At 45.3% G+C, this 18592-nt stretch overlaps 8 protein-coding genes across 10 annotated transcripts; 6 read left to right on the top strand and 2 right to left on the bottom strand.

Annotated features, from left to right (window-relative positions):
* Nucleotides 1-12: 12 nt before the first annotated feature.
* Nucleotides 13-4504, top strand: LOC110862085 (probable ubiquitin carboxyl-terminal hydrolase MINDY-4). 3 transcript variants are annotated; one of them, XM_035845272.1, is made up of 7 exons: nt 13-808; nt 908-1478; nt 2356-3026; nt 3121-3542; nt 3635-3845; nt 3915-4107; nt 4171-4504. In XM_035845272.1, the coding sequence occupies exons 2-7, from the start codon at nt 1454-1456 to the stop codon at nt 4359-4361; spliced, it is 1713 nt and encodes a 570-aa protein (XP_035701165.1). In that variant the 5' UTR covers nt 13-808; nt 908-1453; the 3' UTR covers nt 4362-4504. The 3 variants fall into 3 exon arrangements, with proteins under 3 accessions (XP_035701165.1, XP_035701164.1, XP_035701163.1); XM_035845271.1 differs by having other exon boundaries at nt 900-1478; XM_035845270.1 differs by lacking the exons at nt 13-808; nt 908-1478 and adding an exon at nt 1581-2288.
* An 870-nt stretch (nt 4505-5374) lies between these two features.
* LOC110862117 lies at nt 5375-8080 on the top strand. Its single transcript, XM_022111272.2, has 7 exons — nt 5375-5831; nt 5895-5964; nt 6077-6238; nt 6305-6439; nt 6506-6830; nt 6922-7528; nt 7611-8080. Exons 1-7 carry the CDS (start codon nt 5725-5727, stop codon nt 7855-7857), a joined length of 1653 nt encoding a protein of 550 aa, XP_021966964.1. The 5' UTR covers nt 5375-5724; the 3' UTR covers nt 7858-8080.
* Nucleotides 8081-8216: 136 nt separating this feature from the next.
* Nucleotides 8217-9797, top strand: LOC110862084 (caveolin-2). Its single transcript, XM_022111238.2, has 3 exons — nt 8217-8735; nt 8803-8982; nt 9048-9797. The coding sequence occupies exons 1-3, from the start codon at nt 8613-8615 to the stop codon at nt 9243-9245; spliced, it is 501 nt and encodes a 166-aa protein (XP_021966930.2). The 5' UTR covers nt 8217-8612; the 3' UTR covers nt 9246-9797.
* Nucleotides 9698-10973, bottom strand: LOC110862158. The gene is made up of 6 exons (XM_022111332.2): nt 10643-10973; nt 10494-10578; nt 10330-10426; nt 10102-10273; nt 9952-10048; nt 9698-9876 (listed from the first exon to the last, which is right to left on the bottom strand). Exons 1-6 carry the CDS (start codon nt 10832-10834, stop codon nt 9812-9814), a joined length of 708 nt encoding a protein of 235 aa, XP_021967024.2. The 5' UTR covers nt 10835-10973; the 3' UTR covers nt 9698-9811.
* Nucleotides 10974-11032: 59 nt separating this feature from the next.
* LOC110862153 (D-erythrulose reductase) lies at nt 11033-12681 on the bottom strand. Its single transcript, XM_022111326.2, has 4 exons — nt 12089-12681; nt 11775-12030; nt 11365-11713; nt 11033-11275 (listed from the first exon to the last, which is right to left on the bottom strand). The coding sequence occupies exons 1-4, from the start codon at nt 12144-12146 to the stop codon at nt 11183-11185; spliced, it is 756 nt and encodes a 251-aa protein (XP_021967018.1). The 5' UTR covers nt 12147-12681; the 3' UTR covers nt 11033-11182.
* A 194-nt stretch (nt 12682-12875) lies between these two features.
* Nucleotides 12876-14167, top strand: LOC118433376 (integumentary mucin C.1-like). The gene is made up of 3 exons (XM_035845278.1): nt 12876-13550; nt 13627-13818; nt 13881-14167. Exons 1-3 carry the CDS (start codon nt 13319-13321, stop codon nt 14084-14086), a joined length of 630 nt encoding a protein of 209 aa, XP_035701171.1. The 5' UTR covers nt 12876-13318; the 3' UTR covers nt 14087-14167.
* Nucleotides 14168-14599: 432 nt separating this feature from the next.
* On the top strand, nt 14600-16647 carry LOC110862082 (protein starmaker). Its single transcript, XM_022111237.2, has 2 exons — nt 14600-14916; nt 14982-16647. Exons 1-2 carry the CDS (start codon nt 14757-14759, stop codon nt 15935-15937), a joined length of 1116 nt encoding a protein of 371 aa, XP_021966929.1. The 5' UTR covers nt 14600-14756; the 3' UTR covers nt 15938-16647.
* On the top strand, nt 16356-18399 carry LOC118433370. Its single transcript, XM_035845261.1, has 3 exons — nt 16356-16487; nt 16933-17092; nt 17302-18399. The coding sequence occupies exons 2-3, from the start codon at nt 16933-16935 to the stop codon at nt 17964-17966; spliced, it is 825 nt and encodes a 274-aa protein (XP_035701154.1). The 5' UTR covers nt 16356-16487; the 3' UTR covers nt 17967-18399.
* The last annotated feature ends 193 nt before the right edge of the window (nt 18400-18592 follow it).

The raw sequence follows: 18592 nt of genomic DNA, 5'->3' as shown, positions 1-18592 counted from the left end.
TTGAGGTGAGAAATGTGAGATAAGTTGTGAATTTTATTTTATGAATAGCTACGTATATTTTGAATACCTATGTGCTTTGTGGCTCGACACTTTACATTTTTATGCAAATGAATTTTTTCGTGAAACCCAACATCTTGATTTGATTTATTACACTTTATTTCGTATTATTCTGGTGTCAAATTCTACTCTAACCGTGGTGTTTTGAGTTAGAAAAAAAAACTTAAAATATGTCAAAATTGGTAGACGAAGTGACCTGAGTAGTTGTAACGGCAAAAATTAACTAGATTTGGCTTTTTCCTGGTAGTGGAACGGGCAATGGACATGTTATCGTTGCCGCCCCCCTTCCTTCGTCGGGTATTAAAAATCAGGTCCTACATGCATGCTTTTTTGGGCATAAACATCCCGCATAATCATGAACACTTAAAATGGGACACACAGCAATAATATAGTCGATCTATGGACACAAGTTGGTCAGTGTCAGTCAGTAGTGGTGGTTATGTATGCATTTGGGTGGTCACCTTGACAGCCGTGCCACCAACACAAGCTCCCAGTCCTATTTCATCACGACTTATAGATTGCACACACCAATCTCATTCATGATATTGCATTGTGCACCGTGTGTGAACATTTCACGGGTTTCTTCTTACGTGCACTTTTGCAATTCACTTATTCATACGAGATGAGTGAAGACCTCGTCTACTCGTCTTTGGAGAAAGGTGTCGAGAACACGGATTCCGCAAAGAAGCCAAACCCAAACTTTGTGGAGAAAGTGTCAATTGCTCTCGTTCGAGAATATCTCTTCAAAAAAGTACGCACTCTTTTTCCATATTTGAAATCACAAACTGCGTACAAAACTATGTATAAAGCGAATCCATACAAATAAATTTGGAATATTTGAGAATTTCAGAACGACGCTTAAAAGTTTGTACGTGGAGCCAGGTTCCTTTGCAGGATTTTCCAACCGGCGTGGTCCACTGGCGGAAGTACTCCGATTAGAATCTCTCCTGAAGGAGAACAAGCGGAAGAGGACGGGTCGGAGTCATGGCGAACGCACCCCAACCTTTAATTCCATGCTGGAAATCTTGGTGAAGCGTATCTCGAGAAGGACGACAATTTCGACAGACCAGCTAAAAACAAGTTCCCAAGATCCGTGAGCACTCAGGTCGATCCGCCGCCAAAAGAAAATACCAAGCAACACAGACTTATCCAAACAGAGGCGTCACTCAGGTCGAGCGTGGAAGTCCAAACCGAGCCTTCAGAACCTGCAGCAGACGAAGAAGGACAAGAAGAGGTCGACGGGGAGGACGGTCCGTCGGCCAAGGTGTCCTCGCCCTCCTCTCCCCTCACGGATGTCACATACGCAACCTCAGACTTCCTCATCGACCCGGAACAAGTTGCCAGCCCACCTCTCAGCTCCCTCACGCAGTCATCAGCAGCGGGCGAGATAATAGTCATGGCACAGCAGGATATCAATTCAGGTTCTAATTGCTCTCTTATTGTTCTTAACTCTCAACGAATAAAGGGCATTTCACGCAACGTGGGCGTGTGCACACATACATAAAACAGCACACTCGTCACTTATTATTGGGTATTGGAAACGGTGGTGAGAGCTTGTTGACGAGATACAACTGTACACATACCTAATTTATTTGGCCAAGCATGACAATAACATGTTCCTGAGAACAATGAAACCCACGCCAGGACGAAACAACAACAAGCTCATGCACGTATGCATCATGTTCATGCAGCACTCAAACCCTCATCGCATATATTCCACTCTGTCAACTTTCTTTGGCTTTTGAGACCATGTCGGTCGGAGAAATCGGGGAAATTCCGAGAAACCAGAGTGAGCACTTTCACCGGGATATAGAGATATGACAGAGGGACATGTGTGTGGGTTTGTGTGTGTTCTTCCAACCCATAAGCTTGCTTTATGAACGTCCCACTAACAAACTGGGTTGGATTATTATACGAATGTCAAGCAGCACACACGGCGAGGACGATGGGCAACAGGAAGCTAGAGAAAGGCAGCTTGTCCCGAGGACTGAGTTTGATCGGTGCAATTATTCACCTCCTGGCTGCTCCTGAATTATTCAAGGTGTTGTCCACCCCGTAATTCATACCATTTTTCCTCCCTCCCCGTGACTGCAACGATTGACGAGATAGATATTCAGTAGATACTGGACAGACGAGCAAATAATAATAATAGTTTTCTTAACCAATCCAATCGAGCATGAACCCAATTTTTCAACGGCGGTACAAAGCGGCTAATGCTGCCTCAACCAGTGGTGATGGTACCATTTACTTTACATGCAGGTGAAATCGAGTCTCACTTTTTACCCTGTTCTTTCCCAGGTCCAAGACGGGCGACGAGTCCCCGCTCCCCCGTGGGAAGGAGTCTATCCGCCAGCAAGTCTCCGACCAGAGAGTCCAGGGGTGAGCAGGACAGTAACGACGACGGCGACCCTTCCTTCGACATGAGTCCGGAACAACCCGGTCAGAAAGCATCCTTCGACAACGAATTTCAGCTCAAACGCATCGTCAGCAGCAGCAGCCAGGCAGATGCGAATCTGAACAACGTGGGGTCAAGTGGTGGTCTGAGTCTCGCGGAAAGTTTGCTGCAGTCGAAGCAAAACATTTTGGCGCAGGGGTGTCTCTCTCGGGAGGAAATCCATAAGCAGAACCGAGCTCAGAGACGCTCCTTGAGTGAGGAAAGTCACCTCATGCACAGGGTCACACGTCCACCCCGACTTGGCGGCTCCCAGCAGCAGGACTCGGCCAAAGTGGAGACGATGGAGTTGTGCGACATTGAGTACGAAGACTTGGGATTTAGCGATGGTGGTCTGATACATATTCGCAACGTGCCAAAATCACAGAGCCAAACTACGAGGAGTCAGTTGGATTTGGGGATGTGGAGAAAGTTGAAGGTGGCCACGGTGGGTGTGGGTGGTTTCGTGCAGGATGGCTGGATAGGACAGGGCTTCTCCTTCAACCACGACGTCCCATTTGGCCTCGTCCAAAATAAGGTTCGCACATAAAACGCTACAATAAAACCATATCGCTGTCACTTATGAACAAGCTCTAGTTCAATTGCTAATTACATAAAATGGTTCCTTGCAGGGTGGCCCATGCGGCGTTCTTGCCGTCGTTCAGGCCCTTCTGCTCCGGAATTTGATGTTTGGTTCCAAGTTTTCTAGGGACGTTCCCATCGCGAGGAACGAAATGTTGTCCACACTTGAAGCCAACAACGCCACGCATTCCACCCACACACATTCCTCCCTCATCACCAAGCGATGCGATGCGCTTTGTTCCACGCTGGTCGAAATCTTGTGGCGATGCCTCCCCGACGAAGACGAGGCTGAGGGGGTCAAAGACGTGGAGAAACCCTGTGTCCAAATCTGCCTGAAGGGAAACGAGCCGGGGTCGGAAGTAGCAGAAATTCATACTTTTCAAGACTTGGAGAGTTTTGTGAGGGAGAATTGGGACCGATTTGATTGTCTGGGACTGGTTTACTCCTGCGTCCTCACACGCTCCCCTGACAGGTAAGCTTTTTTACGCCCATCAATCTGTATAATCTACATATGCACTTGCCATTCGTCAATTGAGGTGTAAATTTCTATGAAAATCACTCAAGATTGCAGATGGACATGGACTTTGGGGACAGCCCGTTGATCGGGCAGCATGGCTACTGTTCCTTAGAACTCATCAACCTCCTCCTCTTTGGAAAATGCATTTCGAACGTCTTTGACCACGAAGTGGCGCTGGAGGGGAAAACCTTACGAGGTGTGCAAACCCAGTCGGACATCGGATTCCTCTCTCTCTTTGAGCACTACGGTTCTTGTGAGGTAATCCTGTCACACCTGTATTTGCCTTCATAATTGCTAACATTTGACCCATTTTTCTGCTTGAAACAGGTGGGGTCGTTCATGAAGAGTCCCAAGTATCCCGTGTGGATCGTGTGCAGCGAGTCTCACTTCTCCATCTTCTTCTCGCCCAGCATGGACATTGTGAGCAGAAGTGAGGAGCACAGAATTTTGAGCAACGGCTTCGACATCTTTTACTACGACGGTCTCGCCCGACAACAACAAGTCATTCGCCTCACCATTTGTAAGACACAATTGTTCCCATTTCGTTTCACTATTAACAACATTCGTCCATCTTGCACCCCAGGTTTCCCAACAGCCTCGGACCAAGAGCGGGGGACGCTCCACCTGACGCTGCCATCCAATTTTAGCCGAATCTCAACGTCCACCATGGACGGGGTGGGGTCTGACCACTTGGTTCCTCCCTTGGAAAAGTGCATCCGGACCAAGTGGAAAAACGCAAAAGTATTTTGGAACGGGACCGAACCTCTCCTCTAAGCATACACATTTACATATCTCGACGACGCATTTTTTAACTTCGTGCTAAAGTGGCTTTGTTCTCTAATAATATGAGTTCTAATAATTTGGTTGTGGTTACTGCTAAAAGAAGAAGACGAAGAATACAAAAGTTTGAGAAATGAGAGGAGTATTATTGAGTTTCTTGCCTCTTGCATGATTTCCAGCCACATGTGTTTTGGTTCAGAAGACTGCATTTAACCCACGGTTTCACTACTTGAGTGAGACATTTCATACTCATAATAATAATAATGTCTCACTTTTCATCGTTTCAGTTCCCATCCAAATCTCTCTTCGCCCAATAAACACATGTCACTCAGGCGAATGCACATCTTTGCTCTTTGGCACGACATGCCACTTATGTATGCCTACGAAACGGAATTACGCTATTGATGCCTCTGTAGAAAAGGGATGATCCTTTAGTCTCGTCGTCGTCGTCCTCGGTTTGCTGATGAGTGAGGCGCAGTTGGGAGTTGCATTGCAGCACAAAGGCAGGAATATGTACGTCTTAAATAAGAGAAGGGGTAAAAAAGCGAGCAAGTGTTAGTTTCTGGTGGTGGATGGACCCATGTGGTCTTCATTTTACTGCTTGAAAAGTCAAGTATCGATTACATAATCATCTCTCTCATGGCACTTGACAACTCCAAGATGCTCGCTGCTCCAGTTTCAAGTTCCCATCCAACCCAGCCTCAAATGCACAAAAGTCGGGAGGACAAGAACCCCAAGAGCTCCGAGGTCAACACATTATTCCACGAATTCTGGCCACCATTTGTCCGTCCTTTGTCTTTCCCCTGGCACAAAGGAGGAGCGGAGAGAGCATGGAACGAGGAGGCTTATGCAACGAACGAACTCCCCAGTTTATGAGTGACAGGAGCATTAGCGTGTGAAATGAAATGAGATACACGTTAAAAATAATCTAGAAAAAATAGAAAAGTTTAAAAGATCTGGTTCCCATCAGTTCAACAACAACATCGTCGTCGTCGTCGTCGTCTCTCGAGTCCATCCATCCTTCAACTGCTCATAAACTTGTGTTTTCTCTGCTTTGCTTGCATCGAATTAATGCCCACACTTTCTGCGAATTTGGCCTCGGATTGGGAACAGGCCGTCACAAAAGTACATAAATAAATTGTACACATTTTCAACAACACTCCTTCACTCGCACCACGTCGTCACAAGTTCAACGTTCAAAGTCATTCCCCCATCCGCAACTCTGCTTCCGTGACTGAGGTCCTTGTCTCCTCTGACCACCAAGCGTCGCCTCCTCGCCCAGTCCCAGTCTCACTTCCACTCTGGAAGCTGGACTCATCTTTTTACTCAAATCCTAAAAAATAAATTTCCACGAAAAATGGGAAACTTTTGGTTATTTGTGGTCCTCTTGGTGAGTTTGTCGTGTACTTTGGTTCAGCCTGCCCCACAAGCGTCGTCTCGAAATTCGCCCGACTACTCGGTGACGTAAGCCATCACGGGGAATTAATTTGGACTAAATGGTTCCTAATTATTTCCGCTTTCTTACAGCCATTTAGACATCCGTGATGCCATCCTGTCTTTGGTCAGCGTTCTTCGCGACCAAATGGACAAATTGGAGGCAAGTCGTGTTTATCATTCCCATTCTCTTTTACTGCTCTATTTACTGGGCATGGGATGTGCTCTAAAAAATATCAGAATAGCTGGTGATCATTGACTCCTCTTGAATAAAGCGTCACGAGGTTCGGGAGCGACAACTGGGCGAGCAGCTGACTCGTTCCCTCGCCACTTTGGAGAAGCGGGGTCGTGGGGAGGAGAAGAATATCGAAAACATTGCTTCCTACATCGCCCGCATTGACGAGAAAATTAAATTTGCTCAGCAAACGATCGACAGAGTAAGTAAACCCAATTGTGTGGAATTACCACGAAACAACAACTCTGACTTTCTTCCACCTGCATAGAACAACGAGGAGAGACGAACGGACGTGGAACGAAACAAGGGCGACTGGGACCAACTACGGGCACTAATTACGCAAGGTGGTGGTGGTGGTGGCAATCCCAATTTGGAGAAGAAGTTGGACCTGCTCACGGACAAGGTATTCTAATGGTCAAAGTTAGACGCGTTTGTAATCAAATTGTTAGCTCCACGTTATTGCGAACAGGTGAACCAACTCAAGCTCACGGGAGAAAGCAACTCTGCCAAGTTTGACAGTCTGATGGAGCTGTGGAGAGGCGGGGGAGGGACGGGCGGGGGTGGAGGCGACATGAGCGACTCCATCATGGCCGAACTGACCGAGATCAAAGAGTCGATCGGACGAGCGTTCGACTCAGGGGAGAACAAAGGCCAGACTGGTGGACAGGCTTGGCAAACGGAAATTGTGGAGACGCTCGACTCTCAGCGAAGACAGCTCGCCGTGCTGGAGGAAGAGATCGGCAAAGCCATCGGACTCTTGGGCAACGTGACCACTTCCGCCACGTCAATGTCAGGTGCGTGCAGATTTACATACAGAGTTCTCAGTGAGGTCTCTTTCTCTTGAGCATCAGCACTAAATAAGTATGAAATATTTTGTGTCAAAAGGTTTGTTGACCACTCTGGATGAAGACACGAAGCGAGGTTTCCAATCCTTGGGATCTCAATTTGACTCCAACTCGTCCTCCGGTTTGGGCGACACTCTGTCCGCCATTCAACAAGCCATCGCCACTGGACAGAGCTCCCTGTCCGAGAAAATCCTCTTCACCTCGACCGCCATCAACTCCCTCTCGGACAAAGTGGAGCAGGAATATCAACACCTTTCTGGCGAGCTGAAGGGAATTGCCAACGTGGAGAGCGTTCTCCTCGACACGGGCGACAGCGTGTTGGACACCAAGCGTCGCCTCGAATATGGCGTCCAGCAAATCATGGGCGAAATTAATCACCAGTTGTCCACGTACACGGGGAACCTGAACACGTCGCTCCAACAACGCTTCGATGGTTTGGCGACGGCCGTTTTGGGGAACCAATCCATCGCCCTCACCAACCTCACGTCCCGAATGGAAGAGGAGATCAGCCAGGTTTGGCGACAAATTGGAATCCTGTACCATCAAATGAGCCGCTCTGCCAACTTGCTGGATGAAATTCACAGCCAAACCTCGCAATACGTGAACAACAGTTTGGACACCATGTCCTCGATGGATGGGAAAGTGGGGTAAGACGCGCATTCGAAATTATTCTCCCCAGAAAATGCAGTGAATTGGTGTAATTGTGTCACTTGTTTTTGTATTCCTCAGGCAGATCACGAGTCAGATGGCGGGGGTGGACGACAACCTGAACTACCTCTTGGGCCGAATGTCCCTCGTCGTGCAAGAGTTCAACATGATCAAGGGCGGCTTGGGCGACGCGCTGGTGAGCTTGAAGGAATCCTTCGCTGAGATCGGGGAGCTGGAAGGGACCACGGCACCAGACTCTGTGGACGGAGGCCCCAAGACCGCGAGTGGTGGGGAGAGCAGCAGGGAGAACGAAGTCAACACTTTGTAGTGAGCACCAGTCCGCCAAGGACACGACTTAGCAATTATGTATGACGACTAATCAATCTCTTCTAAAATAATGACTCTTAATAATGTAAGTTGTAAGCACTGAGTTTATTTCCATCTGCGCCCAGCGTCAGTAATCATTCTATGGGTTGGACTTGACGCGTTTTTGTATCGTACAGACAATCTGCTTAATAAATCACTCGTAATGAGTAAAATAGTAAAAGTAATCGTAGTCGTGAAATTACGATCGCATGATTAATTACATTTTGCATTGTCTTGGAAGTTCCCCCCGAGGAGTTCTGAGCTGACCGTGAGAATGTGCAGCATGGCGTGGGTATTATTACATAAATTAATTTTATCACATTGTCCAGTTGCTAAACATAATGGATCAAGGCCCTTCAAAAAAGTCTCGGGAAAACTTGTGCAAATCGTATCGATCAAATAACGAGGTGGTGAAAGAATAGATTATGCATTACGTACGTACGCAACACGCCACATTTTCGACGAGGTGGACAGCACAATGACACTTTTGTCCAACGTCTCAACATGAGGCAACAAGTCCTTTCTTGGGATGATGGGGTGTCATAAATTGGGGAAAATTGGGTTGTCGTACCAGGCAGGAGCACAAAGCAATGGATTTCCATCTCTCAAAGTCTCCAGTCGAGGCAGAAATCTCAGCCAGTCGCGTCTTGATTCCCGACACAACGACTCTCACCTCAAATTCCATCGCCACACGGCTCGTGCAAATATTTGCATATTATGGTCATACAAATGAACAAGGTGAGCATACCTGCGGACGCCCTAGGCCTCCACCACTCCACCCTCCCAACAACCATTGTCCCCGACTCGAGAGACCCTCTCCAAATTAATGGACACATCCAGGTATGTTTACCCAAAGGCGTAATCCCAGATCGAGCCAGATTAATTAATTAAAAGCCTTTGTACTTAGGCGACTTGGAGCAGCGTGGTGGGTGAGCCGGAGGGGTTGCGTTCTCCGGAGTGGGCCTGGAAATTCTCCGGAGAAGTTTTCTCCTTCATCCAAGCGGCGACATATCGTTTTTTCGTCATCATCCTGGGTCCACTCCTCTCCTTCTTGGCAGCCATTCATTTCGGAATTCTCCACTTCTTGGTGAGACAACTAACGTGTATTTTAGACATGGCCACTGTTGGACCACGCTCTCTCTGATTTTCCAGCAAATCTGGTTTCTGCGCCCGATCCTCAAGTTTTTCCACGTGGTCTTCGCCTTCACGAGGTCCTTCATCGAGATCACTCTGAACGGAACGGTGGGTCCATTCGTCGAAACGGCCGGACTCTTCTGCTCCAGATTCAGAGTTCGACATCAGCGCGTGTACGACGCCAAGGATGAGCCTGCCTACCCATTCATCATTTAATCATGAGGAAATCCCTCCATGTCAAAAAGTACAAACTTTCCAAACAGACAAAATTTTTATTTTTTAATTGATCAGATAAAATAATAGCAACTAAATATGTGCATGTTGGATTTCATTGAAGAGTAAAACGTAGGATTTTCCATAACGAATGGGGCGAGTGAAAGAATGGGAGCAGCTCCCGGAGAATAAATGGTTCTATTTAAGTTGTCCTTGATTCCGTTTTGCCAAGGAGGACATTGTGTCGTTGCATTAGGTAGGAGAGAGGTGGTGAGAGCGAGCGAGAGTGACTCTCTCCCTCCGTGCAAAGGTCGGGATGGCACGGGTTGTTACATCAATCAAAATTGGTGTCACATATTCGATACGATCCAGTCCTGCTCCTCTCCTCCAATGCGTACACTGGTTCACATGGGTCTCATTTATTTTGCGTGATGGCTTCTCAGCCTCAATTCCACTCTCATTTGGAACAAGTTGTCAAGTTTTGTTTATTGGAATACTTTTGTTTAGAGTAAAAATGCTACAATCTCAAATAAATAAAAGTTTAAGCAATGTTGTTGAGTCATGATTGATCATTCGTCCTCCTCTTCCTCCTCCACTCCGGGACTTCCTCCGCGTCGTTCTGGTTCTTGGTCACCTGCATAAATAATCATGCGCAATTAGATATTTTGTATGGAATAAGCGTAAGCTGAGTAACTAAATGGCTGCCCACATTCTGCAGGAACGTCGTCTTCCACGTTGTCTGCTTGTGGGGCGGCAGTGACCGCAGCTCCAACAGCAGCAGCAGCATTGCCAGCAGGTACAGTTGCCTACAAAAATTGTCAACGTAAAGAACGACCAAGGAAAAGAGTGATGTGCTCACGTTTGCAACGACGGGTTGAGCGAAGGTGATTCCCTTCTTGATGGGAACGTAGCCGAAATTGTGGCTGAACCGAATGCAGTAAATCGAGAGGTAGTCGTAGTCGGTGAACTTCATATTTCCAGGCAGCGTCAGCTCAATGTCGTCGCCTCGATAGCGCCCAAGACGGTCACACCTGTGGCGTCGTAACAAATCATGAGTAACAGCAGCAATGTAATTAATTTAACTTGCCCTCCATTCTCGTCCGGAATGATGACGCCGTCCAAGTCGGTGAATTCCTTGGTGTAGTCATCCTCCTCCTTGCCCACCATGAACCACGCCGCGGGCCCTGCACACCCCAATCGATTAATTACTCTGCATGGAATCTATCAGGTTGTGCTTATATGTACACGCACCTTCTCCAGTGTACTCCAGGTTCTTTATCATCATCTTCTTCTCACTCATGAGAGTAATATCGTCGGAGCTGACGCCGTTGAATCCCTATAGTTTATTCGACATGTGAGACTGGGGTGTCACTCGAGATAATTAAAATCGCCACACTAACCCAACTTTCCATCGACCCTAAATCCACCTGTGCACTCGCCATTTTTTGCACAAACAGGAAAATTGCCACAAGTTTCGCTGGATGGTACATCTTTGCGAAAAGGAGTAGCGTTTTTGAGAAACCAAATGAAACGGGGTGCAGAACGGCGAGATAACGGGATGCTTTGATCCTGATATTTATAGAGTCGTCCATCTCAACCGGTGTCACCAATACATATTAATCGTCCACTCTGACCAATCAGTAGGCGATTCTAAATAGTAACCCAGCCACGCACCACATGCATCTAATTACCACTCCAACATGCCTCACGTCTGCACATCCAGCGAGCTGCATGAGTAATTAGAAAAGATGTAGGCAATCGATGAGTGTAATAATTAAATCAAAGTCTCATTTCATGAGAGAAAACTGGGTGACGTTTATCACGTAATCATATCGGATTCTAAAAACTTTTACATCGCTACAAGTAGATTAGTCACACAAATTCGCTGATTTTCACTGGACAAATAACCATTATTCTCGCTGTCAAAAAAGACACATTTGTCAACGTGTGAAGATTCCTCCGTCCAGCAAAATGTCTGAGCCAGTCGTCATGCTGGATGCCGTGGAGGAAAGGAAAAGGACGGAGTCGGCCACCTGCAATTTTAGTCATTTGTCATCATTCCGCGTGCATCAACATGAAATGGTAGCAAATAAATTGGCAACTCTTTAATTAATATGCTGACCTCGTCCATCTCCACCATTCGCGGGATGACGCGTCGCTCGTTGATTTTGATGGCCTGTTCCAAAACGGCATTGCTCCCAGCCAGCCGACCCACCTGCTCCGTGCGAACCATTGCAGGTCGGACGCAGTTGACCCGAATCGAGTGGGGGGCAAGTTCCAGGGCGCAGGATTTGGTCAGCATGGTCACGGCAGCCTTGGAGGCGGAGTACAACGCCATGCCAGGCACCGCCACAGAGTCCGAAATGGAAGACATGTTCACAATCGTCCCATTCTCCACCTTCGACTCGATCATTCCTTCAGCCACAACTTGAGTCACGTTCACCATCGACTTGAAATTTATGCCAAAAACACTGCAAAAACAGAAAGGTCTCATTTTGAGTCCAACGATGGCCTGTAATTAAGGTTTTCTACTCGTCAATAGATGCCGGCTTGATGTTCAGTAACGTTTCTGCGGGTCTGGCAACTCCAGCGTTATTGACGAGATGGTGAAACGGTCCAAGTGACGCTATCTTGCTCCGAGTGCCCTCCCAGTCGCCAAGATTGCACGAAATGGTCCTGATTCCGTCAAGAGTTTTGCTCACTATTTCCAGTTGAGATTCGTCCTGATCTAGAACGGTGACTGTGGCGCCGGCCTCGCAAAATTTTTTGGCGATGGCCAATCCGATCCCTGTAATAATATGTGCATATAAATATCGATCGACACGACAATATAGTGGATTTTGTACCTCGAGCACCTCCCGTGACCAAAACACTCCTTCCTTCGAAAGATGCTTTCATGGACATTGTTCCAACGAGTTTCTCAGGTGTGAAATTGTGACAACTGTTTTACTCTTCTGATGAAATTGTGCTGACTAAAAGTACGACTATTTACTTGATGGAGCTCATCCAGGAGTGGGTGCCCATTTCATTTGTCGCGAAAGGAACCTTGATCAAGGTTGACAACTTTTACAAGAAATCTCGCTATATCGTACTTATGATGTTGCATCTATCCATCCATCTCTTGCTAGGTAATAAAAATTAAGGTTATAATAAAACTTATGCAAAAGTACACAAAAAGTTTGAACGGTTTACTCGATTCCACTTTTTTTGACCAAAAGACTTTAATAATGTTAATGATTGCATTGCATGTTGACCAATGTCAAAGGACTAATATTGGGTTAATGGGTATACACAAATAGGTACAAAGAGCAGTGTAACGCGTATGACAAGGGATGCAAAATTGCGACGTCTTCATTTTCTCCAAAGTGTCGAATTGAGACTGACAATTGTGAGCTTTGAACGTATCAAATTCCAATTGGATCAATGAGCACGACTCGTCTGCCACCACGCTTGCACGTAATTCTGCATGGCTATTCTAGCGAAACTGCCTCAGTCAGTCGTATGCAGTCACCAAATTATGCAAAAGCGAGGTCCCGATTATCAAGAGTCACCACACCCATCAATCCTCATCTGCTCGCCTTCTTCTTTTTCAGGTGTGCAAAATTCTTGACGCCGCACCGTCCTTTTTTACAAATGGATGAGTCAAGCAAATGAGACAAAATGTTCTACATGCATATTTATAAACTGCTTAAGAGTAAAAACTGTCTTTTTGAATTATTAGCTGTTTCCATCAAATAAAAAATCCATCATTCTCGCAAATTGAGACGTATCCTCAACTCCGTCACACCTTGTCGCCTTTATTCCTTCTTGCTGTATGCTCCAATTTGACTCTGTGGTTTGGCCAATTCGTGCCATGCAAAAGGTTTAAATATTTAATCTATGCACCATTTTGTGTCGAAAAATGGGCTTAGTCAATATCGACGTCTCTTTGAGGATCACTTGACAAAAAGTGTGCGCAACAGGATAACAGTCGTTTGTTCTGGTTTCGACACAACTGCCAAACAAGCACCAATTATTTACAAGAGTCTCATCTTCAACTCATCGTTAAGCAAATTGTTACAGTCGTTTTATTGAAAATGCGGTTTTGCATTTTCTCCGCGGTTTTCGTTCTCCTCTGCTTTCTTGCCACGAACCAGAATGGCCTGTCCTCCGCAGAAACGACAGAAACCTCTTCAAAAACCCACCCACCACCGCAACAACTTGCCAAGAAAAGCAGTGTCGTGTACCACAAGGCGTCTGGTGGTGGGAACATTGTCGCTGCTGCTTCCTCGACGAACAAGCGGAAGAGGCAAACACCGAAGGGAAAAGGCACGCCACTTTCCACACTAGCTTTATACCACATGCCGCGTAATTTGAACTCAATTTGTGCATTTCACATTTGCAGACCAAGTGGCAGCCTCCTCCGGACGGAATACTCGTCAAAGCTCGTCCCACTCTCAGACGGATGCGAAGCCCAAGTCGTACTCGTACTCGTACGACAGCGGCCCCCAGTACTACGAGTCCACCTCCAAACCAGTCCGCTACTACCGTGAGTACAACTCCCCTCCGCAGAGCTACAGCCACTCCTACAACACTGGCAAGTCAACAAGTATTCATTCAGTGCTTTCCTCTTTCATGTAATGCACAATTCATACGCAGGTCCGCAAGGCTACAGCCACCAGTCGCCCCACAGCAGAGTTCCCATCGGACGTCGTACAACAACCAGGACGGGAACGAGTACCACTCCGGCGACTCGACGGGAGACGGCTACGGGGACTCCAATGACGACGAGTACGGTGCGAGCAACTATGACAATGAGTACGAAAACGATCACGGGGATGCAGACTCCATCGAATACTAAATAAATACAAATTATAGCAAAATTGTATCAAGGTCAAATCGTATATTTTCGTGTCAATAAAAACTATTCTCATTATTTTTTTTTACGAAAACTCGACGTCGGTTGACGACAAATTGATGCATGAGAGAACGAGATCTGCAAATAATATGCACCCATTTGTACATTGTAAATACATTTACACGGATATGTATAAATATCGTCGCTCGTGATAAATTCCTTGTCCTGGTTGTGACTCGCGTCGAAATTTTATAAGGACGCTCATTTTGTTACATAGGACTCAAACCCATCAGAGCATCCATTTCGCACGCAATATGAGTTTGTTACGTAAGAAATATTGGGCAAACTGCAGACTGAGGAGCATGAGCAAAAGGAGGAAGCCGACCGCATGGAAAAATTGATTGTGAACGCTTTCATTTTTCGCCCAATTTGCCCCACATTCATTTCCAACCCAAGAAGCTGTACGTCTCTCTGCGAGGTCACACTTGATCAGTTTCCTCTGTAGCAAGTAAACCACTCAAAACTCGAGTTCAGTTCATCGCTCATCTCACTCTCGTTCCGATCCTTTCCTCTCGTAATTAACCCACTCAGCCACTTGTGAAGTACACCCCAGTAAAAAATAAATGGAGAGCAGCATCCAAAGTTTGCCAAGCATTTCGCAGTGAAACAGGGAAAAGATGAATATTTATTCGCTAATAGTGCTCGGGATTCTGCACGGGACCGTCCCCATTCATTCCGCAGATGGACAAAGTGGGGTTCACAAAACCAGCGGGTCGCCTACGCCGTCACTTGGGGCACCGTTAACTCAGAATTTCACTGAGATCCATTCTCCCAAAGGTTCGTTCTTCTGCTCTAGGTTTGGGTGATTGTATGCTAAATGTCCTTGAATATTTTCCAATCAGACTTGTCCAGCTCGTCCTCCAACCGCAAAGCGAAGCGCCAAAGTGGTCGAGGATCCAAGTCCTCAAAGCCCAAAGTGAAGAACTACTCGGGTCCGAACGGGTACCTCCAAGTCATCGAATCCGAGCCGCAGAGCTACTCCACCTCCTACCACCACTCGAGCGAACAACCCACCAAAGCTTACAGCAACACCAAGCGCAGCAAACATGGGACAGACACGCGTGACGAGCGACAAAAGAGTCGCGACAACGACGACGACTACGACTACGACGACGACCGTGCCTCGCACCGGGAGCGAGAGCCGGAGAAGAAGAAGAAACGGTACAGGTCGGAGGACGAGGACGACGCCGACAGCTCCGACATCTACGACTCTGGCACCAAGGGCTACGAGAGAAGCTCCAAGTACAACAGGGAGAAGAACGACGACTACAAAAAGTCTGGTGAGATTGACTTCGACACGGACAATGACGACGACTATGGCACGAGTCGCAGTGGTTCCAACAGAGGAGGAGGTCGTCGGGGAGGAGGTCAGAAGAAATACCGCTCCTCGAACCGAGACCGTGACAGTGACGATTACCAACACAGCGATGCCTCCAGTGACAACGGGAAAAGTCGCAGCAGTGACGACAATGAGGAGGACTTTTACAAAGGGTATGACGAAGTGGACTCGTACGGGCAGACTCGCCAAAGGGGAGGAAAACGAGGTAAGAAGAACAGCAGAGAACGGTCCAACAGGGATGACGACGAGGTTGAGCGACGTGACAATGACGACGATGGCGAAGGGGACAACTACAGACGAGGGAGTTCCACGAGACCGAAAAGTAGTTCGCAGAGACGTGGACCCGCGGACGACTCGGACTTTGACTTTGAGTTCAATGCGAGCGATCCCTTCGGCGAGGAGAACGCTGGAGACCATCGGAAGGACAAAAGTCCAAAGTATATTTCATCCACCGTGTAATATTTAATTAACTGATTAATTAATATGCATGAAATTTATGACGTACTTTTTATACAAATTATTAGACAATTAAATAAGTAAAACGTGCGTAACAAGGACGAATCAGAATTTAGCAGAGTTGTGCATTTTATTTTTTACTGATCATTTGAATGATGATTTGCCAATTATCTTGTTCTGGGAGAGTGAAAAAACAGGGACTTGAATAAGTTGGGGACTAATTTAAAGGACAAAGTGGTGAGCGCCATGGACGAGTGGGGCGTGGACGACGGATGAGTGGACAACTGGGGCGGAGTAGGCGACGACTGGTCCAATTCCGTTGTTGGGTCCGTCAGTCCATCCGTTGGCGAGATTATCAACAACCCGACCAAAACATTTAACACTTTTAACTAAGACACCATATTAAAGAATCAGGTTGTGTCCTATCTGGTTGTGTGCTGTTTGTGCACACAATATCGTGTTAAAACTCGGTTTAGCCCTTTGTTTACATCTCTACTCTGCTCCTATATCTCACCGTGCTTAATTCTGGAACTCTGCTACACAATTAAATAAGGTTAGGTTTGAAAGTATTTTATATTAATTGACGATATCACAAAATAATTCAAATTGTGTGTATAATTGTGATGACCACATAGACACATCAATTCAGTTAATAAAGCTGTACAAGATATAGTTTAGAAAAATTAAAAACTATTGTTAAAACTAAACATGGACCCCCCAACCGACGTATACACCAATAAAAATGACTTTTTGAAGGACATGTATAAAAATATTTTAATCGCTGTATTGGACATGACATCCGACACCAGTACCGTTTATAAGAGGACTACAAATTCCGTAATCCAGGAATTAATCAAACCAAATGTATTGATTTAATTTATGTACATATTTCTATTATTATGGTGCTTTTGACTCAATAACAAAACCGATAACTGTTTTAACAATCATCATCCATGTCGTCTGTTTATTTATCCTTTTATTGTTCTTTATTTGATTAGATGGAATATTATGAAAAATCACCGGGTCCACTTTATGAGGCTATCTCGGTCGAAAATTCCACCATTCGCCATAATGCTGACTCATACGAATGCAAAGTATGTGGAACAAGAGCCCAGCGTCCGTCACGATTGGCGGACCACATAAAAGCGAAGCACATGTGTAAGATATTTTAAAAATTAAGTATTGTTTATCAACACAAATCTTATTACTGCTCAAGCAGAGATAAAAGGAGTCAAATGGGCGGAAGTTATTTTTATAAAAATGTTCTCTTAAATTTAATGCAAGCTTTCGAAAATGTCACTATATCCTTCTTTAGTGAAAATTTGAGAGTAAAATATAAACAAGCCAAAATATTTATAAAATTTCAGTTGTGAGTCAGTACAGATGCGATGAATGCAGAATTCCTTTTGTCAACGCTGATGGTCTGAAGCGCCACCTTAACAATTACCATATTGAAATATCTGAGGGTTCGGTTTTCTATGATGAGGATGAAAACAAAAATATCAAATGTGGAGAATATGCCAAGAATACCCGGGAGGAAAATTTAGATAGAGGATACCAGTGCTACATATTCAACTGGACCGAGATCGCATCAGGAAAGGTCATGGATATGAGCGTCGATTTTACTTCCGCTGTTGACCTGACTTACGGAGCTCAACTTATTTACGACATGAACGTTACTGGAACGGAAAAATCGAGATTAGGCCTTCCCTACATTGGATGCAGTTACGTAAGCCAGTTTCTAAAGGGCTGGACATTCAATCCCAAAGAAGTCAAGAAAATAGGACACGTCTCTGTCGGTTTTTCTACCGCAGTGACAATCAAATATGCGACAAGGCTGGTGACAGATGCAGCGTGTCATAATAAATCTAAAAATTCACTAAGACAAATAGAAGGATGCCAAGAAATATTCTTGTCATCAATAGAAGCATCGTTGGATGAAATGCCACAACGAAATAAAGAGTATTTCAAGAACCGAATGTGGCTGGATACCAACAGTGAGGAAAACCCAAAAAAGGCTAAATTCGATTGATGAGTTAAAGGTTAAAATTAAGATTCGTTCGATTAAAACAATCAGCAAACCAAAGTTTGCATCCATTTCGGTTTAACTTCTTCCAACTAAGTAAATATTCCTTCAAGTCGTCTATAGTATATTTATCTATTTATAGAAAAATGTCATTTTTCAGTCATTGTCAAAATTTCTTGTTAACCATTTTTTGTCCAATCCTCCTTATTTAAATATTAAACACGGCTGATTAAATAGTCAATTGAACATGATTATTTATTGACATTGCAAATATTAATCCAACATCCTATATATAGTAAATACGTCATTCTATTCATTGTTGGTCAGTGTAAGTGCTATGCATACACCATAAGAGAGGTACGCATAATGAAAGAAAATGTGTACAAATATTACGACACTGTCCAAGAACAAAGCAAAGAGTTGTAGGACCTTGGGAAGTTTACAAAACGAGAACGATTTTCATTCTCGTAAAAATAATGTCGATTGGTTTCTGGAAAACTGTTTCTCCATATTGAGATTACTTATACTTATTTTTGTAATAATGTACTCATCCATCAAACAAGTGCATCCCTCTTGGTATTTCGTCTTTTATTTTTTCTTTCTATTTATTATTATTTCATATATTTCTACCC

The sequence above is a fragment of the Folsomia candida genome, unplaced genomic scaffold (genome assembly GCF_002217175.1).
Source record: "Folsomia candida strain VU population unplaced genomic scaffold, ASM221717v1 Fcan01_Sc049, whole genome shotgun sequence".
Lineage (NCBI taxonomy): Eukaryota > Metazoa > Arthropoda > Collembola > Entomobryomorpha > Isotomidae > Folsomia > Folsomia candida.
Note: the sequence above shows the minus strand (reverse complement) of the source record. Positions and strands in the feature narration are given on the sequence as shown.